The sequence below is a fragment of the Camarhynchus parvulus genome, chromosome 1A (assembly GCF_901933205.1).
Source record: "Camarhynchus parvulus chromosome 1A, STF_HiC, whole genome shotgun sequence".
Lineage (NCBI taxonomy): Eukaryota > Metazoa > Chordata > Aves > Passeriformes > Thraupidae > Camarhynchus > Camarhynchus parvulus.
Window position 1 is genome coordinate 43,605,608 of NC_044586.1, and position 18,618 is coordinate 43,624,225.

Sequence of the window (18,618 nt, forward strand, 5' to 3'; positions counted from 1 at the left end):
AGTGCAGGGCAGAGCATTTCAGTACTGCACAAGACTTCTGAGGTGTTTAGGGGATCAAAGTCAGTGAAATGGGGATGATTCGGGGAAGATCGAGTATGGAAAAATATAGACAAAAGAACACAAAGAAGAACACCCAGTGAAGAGAGCACTTGTCCAAGCTGTGGGCTGACAGCTTGCCCATGATGTGGGAGACAGTGTCAAAGATTTTACTGAAGCCCATGTAAATATCCACAATTTTTCTGTCATCCACTAGGAAGATCACTTGGTCATAAAATGAGATCAGGTTGGTCAAACAGGACCTGCTGTTCCTAAACCCATGCTGGCTGAGCCTGACGCCCTGGTTGGCCATGTGATCACATTCAAGGTAATCTGTTCCATAATGTTCCCCAGCATGAGAGCTGGCTCACAGGCATGTATTTCCCTGGATTCTCCTTCTGTCCCAGAATAATTCTGAATTTACTGCAATAACACCCAAACAAACTGCATTAGTTTAACTAAGAGATTTCAGAGACCTGTAGAACACCTTTCTGGAATAAAGAAAGATCCTGACAAACAAAGTATTCAGAGAGTCTACAGAGCTGGAGCATTTAAGAAGAAAGTTAGATAGTAATAGATAATTTTCTTAGCAGCTGAAGCTATCATCTAACTCACAAGGCAGACCTTCAAAGAACTGTAGACTGATATTAATCTTGCCTGAAGTTCTGATAATTGCATGTTTTTAGCTGAAAATGTTTAAAGATCTTTTGTGTGGTTTGTTAAATTTTTTATAGTACTAGCCTATGTGAAGTAAAACTCAATGAATATGAACAAAGGCTGGGTCATATTGATTTGTCATTGAAAATGTGTAATTTTCCAAGTTCTTTTCACTTATAATGTGTGCAGCTTTATTGCTTATTCACAGAGTATATTTATAATATCAACTATATACTAGAATATTAATCACATATTTCTTATCTAATTACAAAGTTTCAAAGAAATGTGGCAATCAGTACTAACAAAGATTTACTCTACTAGAAAAAATTATTCAACATTGCCTTCAGATAATGTAACAACATTTGTACAATTTGACTGAATATCTAATTCAGAAAGATAAACAGGGAATATTTATATAAAACAAACTATTTTTATCCTGAAAAAGAAAATACAAATAAGTAATATGCACTCAATTTAATAATAGAAATAAACTGCATTAAAAACTTTTCACCGACAGAAGTACTGATACCTCATTACTAGTAACGATAGGCCAATCCAAAGTATATAAGTTTTGGGTGTTTTTTTCTTTTTTCACATGCAATCAATATTAATAATTTCCATGCAGTTACAAAAGAAACAAGGTGGATGTAAAAGATCAAAATAGTTTATCGAAGGTTTTAATAGTTTCTTGTCCAGAGAAGCACAGGTACAGACATAAGCCAAGCATGTTACTGCTTCCAGAAAAAAAATGAATGTTCAGTTCTTACAACCAATTATTTCAAACTGAATTAATATACAATGTCCTAATGTTGGAAATTTTTAAAACCCACCAAACAATAGAAAAAACAAACAAAAGAAACACAAAGACTTTCTGGTGGCATTGTAACATTTAGATGTCACATGTATTTGTTGACACTGATGTCAGAGCACATGGCAGAGCTCTTACAGGTGATGGTATGACCACTGGAACTCTTTCTGGTTGAACTTCATGTCAGTGTTTTCCTGCCTGAAGGTTCAGATCACTCCTGCTCTCTGTGGAGGGGTTTGCGCTCCGGAGGAAGCATCGGCTGTAGCTTCTGCCAACGTTGTGGGGGCCAGAGAATATGAGTGGCTCGGGCATGGAGAAGTCCAAGAGAAACCTGCAACCAAAATATAAACCAGAGGTGTTGTTAGGTAATGCAAATAAATCAGTATGTGAAAAATACAAAACATGTGATGATTGTTAGAGTAGTGGGAGAATACAAAGCAGAAGAGTGAGTACTCTCTCGTGCATGTAATGAGGGGAGAAGAAAACATCTTTAGTAACAATTTCATTTTCTTTTTTTGATAAAACATTTTTTGGAACTCAAAACAGCTTGCTGAAATGCACTGTCTGTAATACAGAACTAGGAATGGTTTTTTTTTTTCATTTTCAAGAAAAAAAATGCTGCTCAAAATAGGTGAGGTATTCTATAATCCACATAAAGCTTTTTGGTTATTCATTATTCTAGGTCCAGAGAACAAATTTTAAGTATCTATTTTGAATAAGTTCAACAGAATCTGTGTCTTGGATTTGATCTCTGTGTACTAACCACACCAGGATAGTGGCTTTTCTAAACATGTTGTGTTTAGTATTTATCACTCTCCTTCAAAACTCCATTTTGTCTTCAACCAAAAATGAAAATTACTGTGAATTGTAGAAATCTCTATGTATTTTTCTACAGATCAAAAATGTATTTCTCTACAGATCAAAAACTTTTGAAGCCCTAGAACTACTTAAACCTCATTAATATGTTTTGCAAACATGTTTTAGCATCTTATTATTTATTAATGTTTACTTCAGCAATTTCACTTCACTCATGTTTTACTTCAATATATCAAAATAAAATTCAATTCTGATATTGTTTATAAATGAATCAGAGATAACATAGTATAGAAAACACAATTACTTAGAAAATCTTAAGTAAATTATAAACAAGATCCTTTTCATATATGGTATGAAAATAGCTAGACTAAGTAAGAATAGAACAGTCACAATTTCAGACTGAGATAAGACGGTCCATACTTAACACTGAAATTAAGTAGTTTTGTATGGAGTTAATCTCAGTTAATTTGAAAAGCCTGCAGCATAAACTTCTGCATTTTAAATTATTTGTTTAGACTTGTTGAGAAAATAGCAGGTAGTAGGCATCCAGCACCAACAGAAGTTTTAAATAGGACAGAATCATGGTTAGAAATACTGGAATGTCAGTGTCTGTGAAAAGATTGAATAATTCAGACTCCTAAACAGACAACAGTGATTATAATGGCTACAGAATTAGCAATGGCATGGATTAAAAAATGCATAGGCTTTATTTGATTCATGTCATTATTTCTCATAAGAACAAGGAAACATCTATAATATTATCCTAAATAATTTTTAAGCCAATAAAAAGGAAATGCTTTTCAGTATGTACAGCATTACATCATACTTGCATACATTTTGCAGGATACAGAAGTGACCAGAAAAAAAATAGAAAACTGGTTTAAAAAATAATGATGGAAGCAAAGTTCAGCACAGGTAATTGAACATAAACAAAGTCTCTATACTCCATATTAGGAACCACCGAGGGAAAAAGTGTATATGTGCTTTATTCTTATATTTCAATGATCTGGTATTGGCTGTTTTAAGAGCCAGGAATTAAATGGATTTCTGGTTTGAACTTGTACTTTGCTGCTTAAATTCCTATGTAAACTCTGTTCCATTCCATTTCTCATTAAAAAAAAAAAGAAAAAAGTGATTTTAGTAAGCAGGTAATTCAGCATTTCATGCAAACAGACACCAAATAGGCCCCTAGGAATATCTTCGGCTAATTTTCTTGATTTAATTTCATGGGAATAATATATATTCACCAGTCTCTCTCTACTACATAATCAAATCAGTGAAGCTGAAGTGGTATATATCTAATTCCATATTCTGTAGCTTGATGAAGCAGGTGCTGAATTACTTGAATATAATTTGGTTACTTAATAAACCATGATATCTAAAAGAATTTGAAGTGGATCACTGAATTGAAGTCTAGTATTATGTTTCACTTGCTTGATCCCTTGCAGAGACCACTTTTTTCCCAGATCCGTAGCAGCTCTTTTCCTTACATTTAAGCAAAGGACAGGCTGCAAAGTGACAACTCTTTTTAAATAGCATGGAGCAACATTTTTTAATGTCTTGACACACTTTTGTGCAGTTTGGTTGATATTTATGGCATTCACAACATCCTGTATCTTAATTAGCCCATAAAGTGGGCTGCAAATGTAATATTACCATGTTGGGTTTTTTCCCCGAGCATACAGCATGATAGCACACACATTACAGGCTGGTGCCAAAATATAAAACCACAGCAAATCCCACAGCTGCATATAAAATGTGACAGCATTAGTACAGAGAAAAAAATGTTAGAATACTCTTTCCAAACACAAATAACATCTCATTTTCAAAGCTTTGTGTTTTTCTCAGTGCATTGCTTGTTACTGATGTCAGCAGGAGGTCTGCAAACAGACTGAGAATATAATAAATGGATCAAAACATGTTTTAAGCTGAGGTTGGGAATAATTTTACCCAGAGGATTATTTCTACTGACCATCATCTGCCTTGAAACTAATAAAGAAGTCTCCTTCCTATAAACATGATTTACAACATGACTAGATTTAAAAAGGAAAAACAGATATTGTTGGGTGATGGAAGCCCTTGCTAAATAACAAATTACACTGATGCTATAGGACTTCTTTTATAATAACTTAAAGGTTCACTTTAAAAGCACCTTGATGTTTGACTTCTGCAAACAACCATAATAACTTTTTTCCATTGCCTATTATTATTCTGTACTTACCACAGCAGCCATGAATTTCACTGAGGAAGAACAGAATTGTTCGCAGAGAATAACCTGCCCTTCTAATGGATTTACCCTCATCAAGGTTAGATATGAATGAACTCAGAAGAGTGAACTAAAAGTCTACACTTTCTGTTGTAACAGTGAAATACTGAGATACTCTATTAATTAATCACTTCACTTATAGATATTATTTTCTCCCTTTACATAAGAAAATAAGTTTATTCCTTTGAAACACTGTCTTAACTATAAAAAATCAGTACTTTACAGATATAAATTCTTTGAGGAATGTGTTCCCTTTCCATCACAGAGATTCCAGCAATTAAATAGTTGGGGGCTATGTCAACATTATGACCTATTTGTTGTTCTTGCTGCGGCAAAAACAGCCACTATATTGAATAGAATCCATTTTATTGTGCCTAAGCTGAGCTGTTTAAATTATTTTTAAATCTTTGAATATTAAGTTGAACAACTAAAAAGTCACTTCATTAACACAGCAATTTTATCTGCAAAGTAAATTTTGAATTAATAATACTGTTTTGACAGTGTTACTGTGCTAAAAGCATATTTCCTCAGTGTCTGCTTGTTGTGAGTATGTCAGTTGTGTGGAAACTGATTAGTTTTGGCACTGCATAAGGAAAAGATAAGCCTTAGACTGATAGTGCTATCTGCAGTGGTACTTACAACAATCTTGCTCATTTTGTCTTAATAGGCTTGGATAAACCACCTTTATTAGTATGAAGTCTTACAAGAATATCACATCTTCTGGTTTTAAAATACATCATGAAAATGGGAAAAGTAGTATTCAGATTGTATTGAGTTTGTATATATGCAGCATACAGTGGAGCACATCAAAATTTCTGTGGTAATGACAGGTACTCATTTGGATCTCAAGGAAAGGGAAGTCCAAAGAATGGTGTGATCCTATGCGCCAGTTTTGGCTGGGGTAGAGTTAATTCTCTTCACCTTGGCTGGTACTAGACTGTGTTTTGGACTTGTGCTGAACCCAGCACTGATAAAATAGAGATGTTTTTGTTACTGCTGAGCAGTGTTTACAGAGACTCAAGGCTTTTTCTGTTTTTTGCACTGCCACTGCAAGGACACTGGGGATGCCTGAGATGTTGGAAGGAGATGCAGCCAGGACAGGTCCCCCGAATGACCAAAGGTATATTCCAGACCATATGACATTATGCTCAGCGTGTAAAGTTGGGAAAAGTGGGAAGAAGAGAAGGTTTGGAATGATGATGTTTGAGTTTCCAAGTCACCATTACATGTTGTTGTCTTATATATCAAGAGTTCTACTATCATTATAGTGCAAGGATTCCATATCGCCAGAGCTTTATTACACCTCAATGTTTCTCATAGGCAGCTCCTCTAAGCACTGACTCTTCCTAGTCCTTGCAGTAACCATCTGATTCTGGATCCCACCAATCCACTCTTTTATAACAATGATTTTATTGGCTACAGGTGTGGCCTGTTAAAATCAGGCCTGCTCCTAATCTTTAGTAATTGCTCCAGCTGCAACTCTTTGGGGGGATAAGATTACGTTCTATACCATCTTCATTTACCCATACTGTATCCCCCTACAACATGTGATGGGGCCCTGCTCTCCCTGAGATGGTGGAGGGAAGCAGTGAATTAATTTCTTGTTTGGCTTTACTTGTGTGCATGGCTTTTGCTTCTACTATTAAACTGTCTTATCTCAATCTACAACTTTTCTGTCTTTTACCCTTCCAAGTTTCTCGAGATTCTCCTGGTGGGGGAGTGGACAAACAGTTGTATGGAGCTGGGCTGCTGGCTGGTGTGAAACCACCACACCCTAACAAGGGTATTCTCAACTTCCCCAGAGAATGTGAAGTCTACCCAAACAGCTAAATTCAATTACTGTAGCTCCTAGCCATGAGTTCACTTTGGTTTAGGAACATTCCCCACAGATTTTCCCTTGCTTCTTTTTTACTTAAGCCTTCTTTATTTTGTTGCACCTTAAAGAGCCAAGATTTCAAATTCTGTAACAACTCTGAAACAATGAAGAACACCTCTAAATATACCCTGAGAAACAGCACTGCAGAATCAAAAAAATCCAAACCTCTAAAACTTTTGAAAAAATTAGACTTACTAATTTTTCAGTTTTCCATTTGGAAGTAATAGCCATAGAATCATAGAACTGAAGACCACTTAGACTGACAAAGACCTCTAAGACCATTTACTCCAACCATTAAGTCACTGTTCATCACTAAACCATATCCCCACATGTCACATTCACATGCATTTTGAACAATTCTAGATATGTAATAAGACAAAGAGACAAAACAAAAATGCAAGGATGTGACTACCACTGTATCATAGCCCTGCAACTCAGATTCAGTATAGCCACTGCCAGGAACAAGCTGTAAACCTTGTATTGGCTCTGCAAGGCCTCACGATTAATTTCTCAGGATTTGTCTGAAGTTACCACTCCTGCCTGCAGTTTTGATTCAGCTTATTTAGCTGCAACAAATTTTCTAATCATCAGGTGACTATTGACTCATTTGTTACAGTTTTGCTTATACCATTTATATTTGCTTATATTTGCATAGCTTTGTGGTATAATCAGAGTTTTTGCATATACATTAAAAAGTAAATATTCTGTATAGGATGAGATATTTGTGATTTGCAAATAATAATGAGGTATACAGGACCGTACGCATAGGATAATTAAAACAGACTGAAAAAACCTAGCAATGGTCATTAAAACAGCTGACTGTCAAAAAGGTTTTAACGTGCACAAAGAGAAAAAAACAGTGGAGAATAACAAGGAATATACTAGCACAAAATAAAATATATAATAAATAGAGACACAAATTGAAAATCAATAAAGTATAAGGGAAAATTTTTTAAAAGTGCTAAATTAGTGGAAATTGAGAAAGAGGAAATCATTGACATCACAATTCTCCTAGTGAAGAATTCAGGGTGCCAGCAACTCATGAAAGCACCCTTTTCATGTCTTTTTGAGGAGGATGGATACTGCCAACCTTGGGACCCAAAGGGGCAGCATAACCACTGAGGTAAAAATAGATACTTGAAAGTGGTTGTGTGAGATTTTTAAACTGTTTTGATGAGACTTGTGTATTAATTTGATAACTTGTGGTGCAAAGGGTACTATCACTCTCTGAATGAACTCTATTAATTAGAGTTAAATGCTGTAAAGTGTGATTTTACTGCAGCTGTGACTCAGTGGCTTCTCCTATCATGGAGTTTTCCTGGTTTGTTCACAACAAAGTTTTGACTGTAACATTATGTTACTTTTAATTCTACATAAATTCTCATTAAGTGTTGCACATTAAAGAGAAGCTATCTTTTCTTCACTTGTTATTTCTTTTCATGCTTTTCTGAAACTAAAATGGTGATTTTGATGAAATGTTTATAAACACATTTCATTATTTCTTTCATTAAAAAAACCTCCAAAACAATCAAAATTAGAAAATTAGATGGACTGTTTCATGATTTCCCCACAATGTATTTTGACTTAGGGGAATAATGACTGAAATTTTAGTTATTTCAATAAAAACATTAAATATACACAAAGCACTTATGTTTTGTAATAGATGATGCAATAATCACATTACAAAGTGCAAAATTAGAAATCTTGGAATATCTAGATCAGTCGCAGAATAAGCAAAGGTAATATGAAGAAAATAATAAAGCACAGCATTTAACATTGCATCCACACAATCCTCTCAGAGGGTGTACTTGGAAAAGAACTTGTGTATGAATACACTTCTGTAGAAGAAAGATGGTCTTGTTTCATCACATTTCAGCCTAGCAGTCAACACTCCTGTCTTCCAGTCTCATTAATAAATGTCTAAATCGTGCAAATCCCCTAAAACTGTTCACTGAAAGAGAACAGTAATAGCTATCCAACAAACTAGAAATAGAACTAAACTACAAGCGCCACTCTATCTATGTACTTGAGAAATTTCATCAACAGTGACAAAACTACAATTTAAAAGGCCAGTCTCTGGTTTTGTAGTCACTTGTGCTTTAGTCTTTTATATTCTAGCAATATTGTACAGGCCTCTCAAATGTCATGTCCAATTATAAACATTCAAACACAACAAACCTAACATTTTCTCAAATCAAACAAAGATAAAGCAATAGAAACAATCACAGTGTTTCAAATTGTGTTTTCTATTCTCTGATGCAATATAGCCTCATATTTTTTTCCTTCACATGCAGGTTAGCTAAGAAGCTTTATAATAGACTTTCTGATGGCAATATGGAACACCAGCTATATACAAAATTTTCTTCTCAAATTTTCTGTTTCATGACACACTCATTGGGGGTGATTAGGAGTAATTCTGGAGCAGCAGAGGTCTGGTCAGACTATATTTTGCTGGCTGGATACTTGCCAGTTCAGAGAGAGGTTCTGAAATGTGCCAATACACATAATGTGAAAATTCCTCTAATATGGCAAAACCCAGAGTGATTTAGAGATGGCTCCATTAGAGCAGGCATAGAGTTTCAATAAATTTTTCCAGATCTACTAGTTCATTGCCCTCCTACCCACATTCCATCAGCCAAACAACTGTAGTTTGATGATACAGGTATCTTTTAAGACTGGCAAATTTGCATCAATATTGAAAACTGTGTAAAGGGACCAGGCTAATGAAAAAGGTGAGAAGAAGTTAAAAAATATTTCAGCCCTCAAAATCCAAAGAAATCCTTAAGACAGAAACACCTATGCAACTACCTAACATTTCAGCTAAGAAAAATAACCCTAAGAAAAATATGAAATCTGGAACAGCTATCTGTGTCAAATTAGATTGCATGTCTTTAAGAAAGGTTGTGGCACTGGGCTTTGATATTAGATGGTAGCTGTAAAATGGTCTCACAGAGAATTGTCCCAGTAAATTAATCTTTCAAAAAAATCCATACTTTAATAGAAAGAAAACATGATTGCTATTACTTTTCATCTTTTGTACATGGTTGAACCTTGAAACAAGTACTATCAAGTGCAGTAGTAGGAAAAGAGCACAATAAAAATAAAATCCTGTGGATTACAGTAAAATCCCAGAGAAACCACTTTCTCTAGTAGAAATATCTGCGATAATGAACAGTGACAGAAGAAACAAATATCCTTCACCTCCTTCTTTTATGAGTCCAAGAACAACACAAATATTAGAATCAATAAATTATTTTGTAAATAAATCGACACCAGAAGAGATGTTCTTTTTCTTCTATCAGCTCACCAAAGTTTGAGGTAACAAGGTGCCAATTAGCTCATGAATACAAAAAGTGACAGATTCCTTTCTAATGCATAGCAAAGTGCCAGCATATTCATTGTTCTTCTAGTAACTGGAGAAATCAGACCTAATGGAGCCACACAGATCTAGTGACAAAGAAAAGAATGCAGCCCATTAATTTTGTTACTAAGTGTTCCATTACAGTTCCATTAGTTTGATAGCTGAAACAGCAGCTCCAGATATAGATAAAACATCCCATATGTGTTTTCTTTCACAGAGCTAGTATATAATCAGTCAAGGTCTGTATTAGTTATCAAATTGATAAGTGCTCATTTAGATAGAAAATATATTTTTAAAATATGAAAAAATATAAATGACAACTATTTTATTTTAAGAAAATCTTAAATAGTGAAAATCTACACTTAAAAATAATACACATATCACATATATGCACAGAAAAAACCACAAAAAATCATGTAGAAGAGAGAGATGTATTTCAAATGCTATGGTTGATTCCCTTCCCAGAATTAATAAAATTCCCAGAATAAATAACATTTTAGCATGGAATAGCTGTATAACAATTGTGATTGCACCCATCCAACACAGTTTTGCAATTTAAGCTATTCACAAGAGAAGAGGTGAGCACTGCATTGTAATGATAACTCAGGTTATTGATTGAATTGAAAAAATGTACTAAATATCAAAATAACTGGATTGCACTCTCATTTTTCTATCATGTCTACATGCTTATATAAACCTAAAGTTACAAAAGAGAAAAAGGAAAGAAAAGGCCACTGAAAACAGAATGTATTTCACATATGAGATTTCTTTACAGTTAAATGTGCAGAAAAAAACTAGCTAACACTGAACCATAACTGAAATTCAAAGTAGTGCAGATTTAAAGGAATTCAGTATAAAGCAATGCATCACTTATCCCTCTCTTGAAGAAATCAACTGTCAATGCCATTGCCTACATTAAATATAGTAACAGGCTTAGTACAAGAATTCCATGAACTGAATTCCATTTCAATGCCTTTTATTCAAATTGTCATGGATATATTATTGAAAAGGCTACTATAACTAAATAACTTCACTCCTTCACAATTTTTTCTGTGTTTTCTGTTCTCTAAACACATATTTTTTAAATAGAGGTTAGCATATAACAGAGCGCTACTTTTCTTTTTTCTTCAGTAAGCATAGAAGTCTTAGTAAATACTCTTTCTTGTTTATGATTAACAGAGCCGTTATGATAAATAGGTCTACAAAAGGATTTATAAACCAATCCATTATTTATTTTAGATTTCTAGTAATAAAACTGGTAAAGGAATTTGCTTAGTGCACAGTATGATGTGCTTTGCATGCTGCATATACATAAAAATCATTTAATAGTTAAAACCTTTTAATATTTCACTGGATGATGCACAAAGTTCCTGACTAAATAGGATTGTCACTAAGTCATGTAACTCAACAGAAAAACAAAATGTACTAGCAGCTCTCATGAAAGAGACACATATAAAAAAGCCATGACAATTTGCAATTCAATATTTTAAGAATTGATAAATCAAGTGGCAGGAAGAAAGGAATTACTAAAACACATTTATTATCTTCACCTAGAAAGTATTAGCTAATTCCAAAATCTCTGCATATTAATTATTTAGTAATACATAAAAGACTTCAATGTGAATTCCTGCTCAGGAACGTATTGTATCAGTGCCACCAGTCAGAACAATGTCAGGCTTAGTGATATTTTTCAGCTTACAACACTGATACATTACAACTTAAAACTGCTGTACATTACAAATTGAGTTGATTTCCAGTTTGGTGCCATTGCATGTCATTAATTCAGTTTTAGCCTGAAGCTTTGGCAAACACAGTGGCACAGTGCAAGGCAGTCGAGCACGGGAGGGACCGAGTGGCCCCAAGAGCTCACACACTACCCAGGAGCTCTTACTATGCTGCTCCTCCACAGACACAACTCATCCCCACAGGCTGGCCCTTCAAGCAGAGGACCATGCCCTCTGCTCTATGGCCCCTTCTCTGCATCCAGGAGAACCAAATTCTGCATCCTGGCACTGCTCTTGCCACAGAGATTTACTATGATGTGCAATATGGGTGAGAGCCCTGGTGGGCTCCTGCTCCGCTGCAACTGCACACTCACAGATAAATCAGACCCTAATGATGAGAGACTAGTATTCAAAGCTGAGCAAACAAGCTAAGATGACAGGTGAAATTCCATCAAATATCTGTGGAAATGCACAGCTGTGCCAGGGATCATATGTCTGCAAGCTGGGAGAGATGACATTTCAGACTCATTCAGGAGAACTAAAAAGAAAGGAAGGAGTCCTACTGTAGAAGAAAGCAGTAGGCTTTAATCTCTAGATACACTCAAATTCTTCTTCAAGACAAGTGATGTGAAAATCCCCCACATGCTAGTTGCAGCTAATTTCTATTCTTCATATATTTTCTAAAAGCTCAGAAAAGTACCTGATCTCATGGGTCAAAAATCAGGGCAATTTCTGAACTTAGAGAAGTACCAAAATTAAAGAATGCCATGGAGAACATCTCAACCCACTGATGTCTTTTCTGTCTGTGGGAATAGCTCCAGCCTGAACAGACCCATTGCTGTGATGGGACAGCGTTGTGAGTATTTGGGAAAGTTCGTAATTTTAAATTTTCCTTGGCAGATGTATTACAGTAATTATCAAATGCTGAGGGAAGAAAGAAAAAAAAAGAAAGGCCAGCAGTAGCCAGGAAAGTTAATTTAAGGGAATCAGTGAAAAATTACTTCTTAATTAAAACAAAATGGTACAAGACCTTATGATATTACAACTGTTACTGGGCAAAGCAAGCCTTTTCTAAAGCTAAATTTGTCAGAGATTTTCAGCAACAATACCTTCTATGTACAGCAAACACATCTGTCAACTGGCTCAGAGTTTCTGTGGTTTTTATTACATCTTTTAGATTTAGTCTGATAGAAATTAATTTGTTGCAATACTCTTCATAAAATAATTTTTACTTTCTCTTACCTTAAAAAAATGACTGTTCAATAGACTATTCCACTTAACTAAATATTTCAAAATGTCCTACTGTGAGACTTGCCTATATTTTCTTTTAAAATGGTGACAGAAACAGTTTGACTTACAGAAAACATGCTTTTGGTAATACGAGCCATGAAAAGCAACGGGGAGTAAATATTCAATGAGCAGTTAGGATATCAAAATGTCATTAAATAGCTGCATGATATGTTATTAAAAATACAAAAGACTTTTTAATAGACCTCTTTGTGTGAGGACAGCTAGAGCTCATCTAAATTGGTAAATTTCATCAAGAGAGTTCTGTATATGTAATCTCCCCAAGTTGATTTCCTGGGAAAAAAAGACCCCACAGAAATACTTCAAATATATACAAATATTTTTCTCTTCCTTAAAGCTATAATAATAGCTATGAATTTAAGAATACTAAATACTTTCTCTCTTTTCTTTATCTGATTTATTCTGTATTTTTGCTAAAACTGTGGAGAAGAAGATTAAATTTACTAAATCCAGTCTTTACTTGGAAAAAAAATCTCCAAAACATTAATATTTTTCTTATTCAATCTTACTATTATTTGGCATTCTGTGTTTATATAATACTGTGACATTTGTCAAAACAGAAGGCTTCTTTGTATAATTTCAATCATATAGCTATCCTTTCACTTCATAATGGAATTTATTATTAAATAGTTAACACTATATACTTATGAATATAATTTCTCCAGCCTACCTAAGTAATCCTCTTGAAATTTTTTTTCTTTTGTTCATTTCTGATTAGCTTAGAATAATGACATGAGGTTTTGCAGAGAAAAAAGAAGTTTCACAAAAATATAGCAGAAATATAAGACACACATCCTTATCAAGATATAACCATTATCAAATACTGTTGCAGTTGTTTCTTACAGTCCTGAGTCTACAAGGACTGCACATCTTAGATGTGAGATGACTGTTTAGTTCTCCACAGAAAAGTCCCTCAGTGAGGGAACAACAGTCCTTATGGAGAAGCCAGTTTTATAGGGCAGTGACGTGACAGATCAAGTCCCCAGGCCTCGCTTGTGCACCAGCAGCCCCAGCAGACTCAACAAGAGGAGGGGCAGGGGACCAGCAGCCAGCTCCCTTTAGTTATTGGGATATCAGGAAAACAGGGAAGAATGGGAGAAGCCCACATATGAGTTTCTTGAGGTTCAGTTAATTGGCCTAAGGAGAAGTACTGCCTTCTGCTGTTTGAGATGCACCAGGAAACCTCTACTGGCCACGATGCCTCCTCATTCAGAAGCACAGAGACTTCTTCAGTCCTGTCCTACACCTTCAAAAGGCATGTAAAATTTGTGTAAGATTCACTACGACATAGGGAAAACAGCTTTGTAGATAGCTAGAGTTCTCCAACAGCTCTCTTCAAGACCTTTGGTATTCTTCGTGGCACATATCAATTACTTTTTTCTGGTTTACCCTTGCTCTCTAGCCTTCTTTGATGTGTCCTTGCATTACAAGACAGGATACTAAACCAAATAACTTAGTAACAGGCTGCATCATTTCAAAATTAAGACAAAGTACCTTCATCTTTAGACAAATACAGTAACCAGTTGTGGCTGGAGGCCAGGAGCCCACCAAAGCTGCTCCCTCTATCACTCCCTTCCTTAGCTGGACAGAGGAAAGAAAATGTAACAAGAGGCTCATGGCTGAGAATAAGGACAAGGAGATACCACTCAGCAGTTACCATCATGAGCAAAACAGACTTGACTTGAGGGAATTAATTCAATTTATTTCCAATCAAATAAGGGCAGGGAATTGAGAAATCAAAGCAAAACTTAAAAGCGCCTTTCCCCCACCCCTCCCTTTTTCCCTGGTTTAACTTCACTCCCAAATTCTCCCTCTCCTCCCCCAGCAGCACACACATGACTGGGAATGGGGCCATGGTCAGTTTATCACACATTGTCTCTGCTGCTCCTTCCTGCTCAAGGGGAAAACTGCTCACACTCTCACTCCAGTGTGCAGTCCCTCCCATGGAAGACAATCCTCCATGAACTTCTCCAATGTGAGACAGGTCCATGTTGGAGAGGCACTGGCTCTGCTGGACATAGGGAAAGCTTCTAGCACACACAGCTTCCCACAGAAGCCAGTGCCCTATCTCTGCCCCCAGTCACAGCAAAACCTGGCCACACAAACCCAATAGAGAAGGTTTGATCCACAGCTTTACCATCAAGATTTATACTTATCTCAAGGAGAAACTAAAACTTTTCCTAAGCTCTACATGATAAGCAAGAACGTACTGAAGACTAATGAATTCAGATCTCTGCATATGTAATAAAAAATTCTCTCCTAGTCATAATCAAGCCATAGTTCAGCAAAGCATGTGCTGAACTTTAAATATTCAAATAATACACTTGAGCACATTATTAAAATTAAGTAAAATAAAATAAAATGAATAAATTTCTAGGGACCCGATGATCTAGATTTATTAACTCTTTAAATGACTCAATTTTTCAGATTATAGCTATTAAGCTATTTTAGCAAGATATAACCACACAGAACTGCCAGGTCATCAGTACAGGAAAAGGATTAGAACATTTAGGATTTCAAAGATATACATGTTAAAACTTAACACCATTAAAACTAATTTTTTACATGGAGCTCTTTCACTTCCAGTAAGAAAATCAATGTGATTAAAATTCCTTTTAAGTGCTTACCTTTATAACAAAATCACATACAAAATATGCTATAAATCCAATGCTTATTTTTTTCTCAGTGTTTTGGGGGGCAAAAATTACATTTTTGCCAGCAACAGACTGTGTAGCCATCACCATTGCTATAATGCCTGAAGATCCAAGTCTCTCAAATTAGCTGAGGAGACAGCAGCAGTGAAATTGCAGACAGCACAATCTGATACATTTTCATCAGTCTGCTGCAGAGAAAATATATTCCTGTATATTTACTGAGCTGTTTTTTCTGCTTCAGGATCTTAGCATTCAAAGCAGATTAAAAAATGTTCCATATTTTAATGAGATCATTATTAATAGTTCATCTTCTTGCTTGCTAGAGTACTAAATTTCCGTCAGCTCTGGGCAAAGGCAATGGGAAGATGACTATTACAATTGCTTTGCAACGGATTCTGGCAACCTCCCCTCAGCATCTTTGTTCTCCCATGACTGCACAGCTTTAGCAACCCACTCTGAGCTTGGTAAGGACTCTACATTCTCATTTCCAAAACATTTTGTGTATTTTCTTGTTCAGTGAATCTAATGCATGTTTTTCTTGAACAGGCAAACCACCAAACCTGCAAAAAGAACCAAAAAAAAGGCTCCCATGTTTGCTTTACTCCAACTTTCTCACAGTGACCTAAGTTTTTATGCTGTCTGGAGCCACACAAAGGCAGAAGTGAATCAGAAGCTGCCTTGACCTCAGGAGCCTCGTGGTATGCATGATTAGCACATTTGAAGAGAGAATCACTCTTCAACTGGAGTCAGCCACACTGTGTTCTTGTAGACTGGAGGATGTGATTCTAAGCATGAGTGAAATACCTTCGTCAAAATCATGATTCTCTAAATGCAGAAAGTAAGAAGATGAAAATTAGTAGCTAATAATAAGGTAAAGTGTAGTTCATATAAAATGTGGACAAATAAATGCAGGGCCAGATTCTTAAGAGAGCTGGATTGAAAAAAAAAACAAAACAAAGGAGTATGTAAATAGCATCTAGAGCCTCTAGAGCCTGTTAGTAGGAGTTTAGAGATACTTGAACAACCTACACCTACCTCCTGAAATTAGAATACTTCCTTCCCAAACATGAGAAATAAAATCAATATTAGCTGCAACAGGAAAACATTCCCAGTTAATACTAACACATTAAATAAGAAAACAAGAGCTTCAAACGTATACTGAACAAGATTAACCTTGAGCATCCATGGCAACAGCAGAGTCCAGTGCAGCACCTGCCATGTTCTGCAGCTTTCTCTTCAGTCTCAAAATACTACCTTATATCTATTTTTCTTCATAGTCTCTGCAAGAACTCAGCTGAAATTAATTCCCAGATAGTCCGAAGCCCTTTAGTACACATTTACGTAAGGGAATTTTTATGTACGGATTGTATCTGGATAGAATCCTGATATTTTCCTCCCTCCTAAGTCTGGCCACAACTCCTGAGTGACCTCTCCTACGATGTCATTCTGGCAGCTTGTTATCTTTCCCATGTGTGTGCCAGCCTGACTCAATTATTTATCTGCAAGGCCTCCTGGTTGCTGGCTGGCAGCATTCCCCAGGCACGAGAAACCAGCAACCTCCATCCACTGCTGTGCAGAGCAGGACCCAGCTCCAGTTCCCCGACCCTCTGCTGCCTCAGTCCGTTACACAATAGCAAGGGAATCCACCAGAAATCTCTAAATGCTGTTTTATGAGGAGTGCTGGAGAGCAAGGCGTAATCACAAGCAGAACGTGGATGACAAGGAATAAAGAAATAATTTCTAAGACAAATTAATTTCCAAGTTCAGCCAAAAGGTAAATTCGTCAATAGAAATGCTAAATCCCAGGGCATCTGAGCAAATACTTAATTCTCTGACCACAGAACATCACCTTAGATTAGGCCTTAATTGAGATTAATGGGGCATAGCCTATCTCCTGTTTTTTAAACCTCATCTAGAATCAGGGAAGCCATCTCACCTGTCTGATTGCAACGAAAGCAAATTGTTATGGTCATCTTTTAAATCACAAAGAGTTAGTCTTTTTAAAGAGAACTTGAGATTCTCCTCTAAAGAAAGGTAAAATAAACACGAAATTTGTACAATGCATTTTTTTTATGCTATAGCTGCTATTCAGAAAACATAGCAGAAATAGAAAATAATAAAAGCAGTATATTCACAGAGATAATATTTCAGCTGGCCTCAGTTTTTAGGTTTAGCTATTAAAAAAATTTCTATACCTTTTTGGCTTTGAAATGCTGCGGTTATACGACATTCAAAGATCTGTTAAGTAAAACCCATTCCCTACAACTCTATGCTTATTTAAAGTTTTTGCTAGCATGTATCATGACACTGCTATTAACAATTTTTAATCCCTAATATTCATTTCTGAAAATGCTAAACCAAGCCCTCAAGCTAATGAAAATGCTAGACAGGTTGTTCTTCAAAATTTACATACACAGAAATTGAGACATTCTCTTTCAAATCAACAACTTTCTCAAAGGTGTGACAATCAAAGTTGAGTCTCTACTTACTATTCTTTAGTACTCATTTACATAATGAAAAAACACATGAAAAATACTCCTTTTCTTGAGAACCATAGACATGAAGCTACTAAGAAAAATATGTCAGAACCTTTATTAATTCAGATTGCATCTTACTTTAACAAAATTTATTGCTCCTACAGAAACAAAGTTGAGCCTATTTGATGATTATAATTTTAGATTTCTTACTTAGAAATATGTCAAAATTAATTCTTATTTAATGAGTTTTTTGAAAAGTGTTTAAAATAGCAAACTTCTGAAACCTGCTCATTAGAACTATTTGTAAGTAATTAAAAATGATAGCTTTTAAATAACTTGTGATTGGATCCTAAAGCCATGTCAGAAATGTGCTCAGATGACAGCCTGTCACATAAATTTATCCTTGATACATGAGCCCCGTTGATCACTAAATAGTAAAGATTTTATTATTCTCTTGAAAAAAAATGAAGTTAAAATTTCACAGTTACTTTTTCCTTCCTTTTCCCTCCTACTTCATGGCACTTAGGTCATTGACATTATCTTGCTGAACACTAGAAAATCATTAATTGTTTAGTCTGTGTCCTCCAATTTTTCTGCAATCAAATGCCAATGTTATAATGTATGAGAGACATAAA

The 18,618-nt window shown here is 35.5% G+C and overlaps 1 protein-coding gene across 1 annotated transcript in view; it reads right to left on the bottom strand.

The window, feature by feature from the left end:
* Positions 1-333: 333 nt before the first annotated feature.
* IMMP2L (inner mitochondrial membrane peptidase subunit 2) overlaps positions 334-18,618 on the bottom strand; it is a 408,398-nt gene continuing 390,113 nt past the window's right edge. The window contains exon 6 of the mRNA XM_030960426.1: positions 334-1,832. Coding sequence (XP_030816286.1) covers positions 1,713-1,832 — 120 coding nt within the window. The 3' untranslated portion in view covers positions 334-1,712. The remainder of the gene's footprint in view (positions 1,833-18,618) is intronic.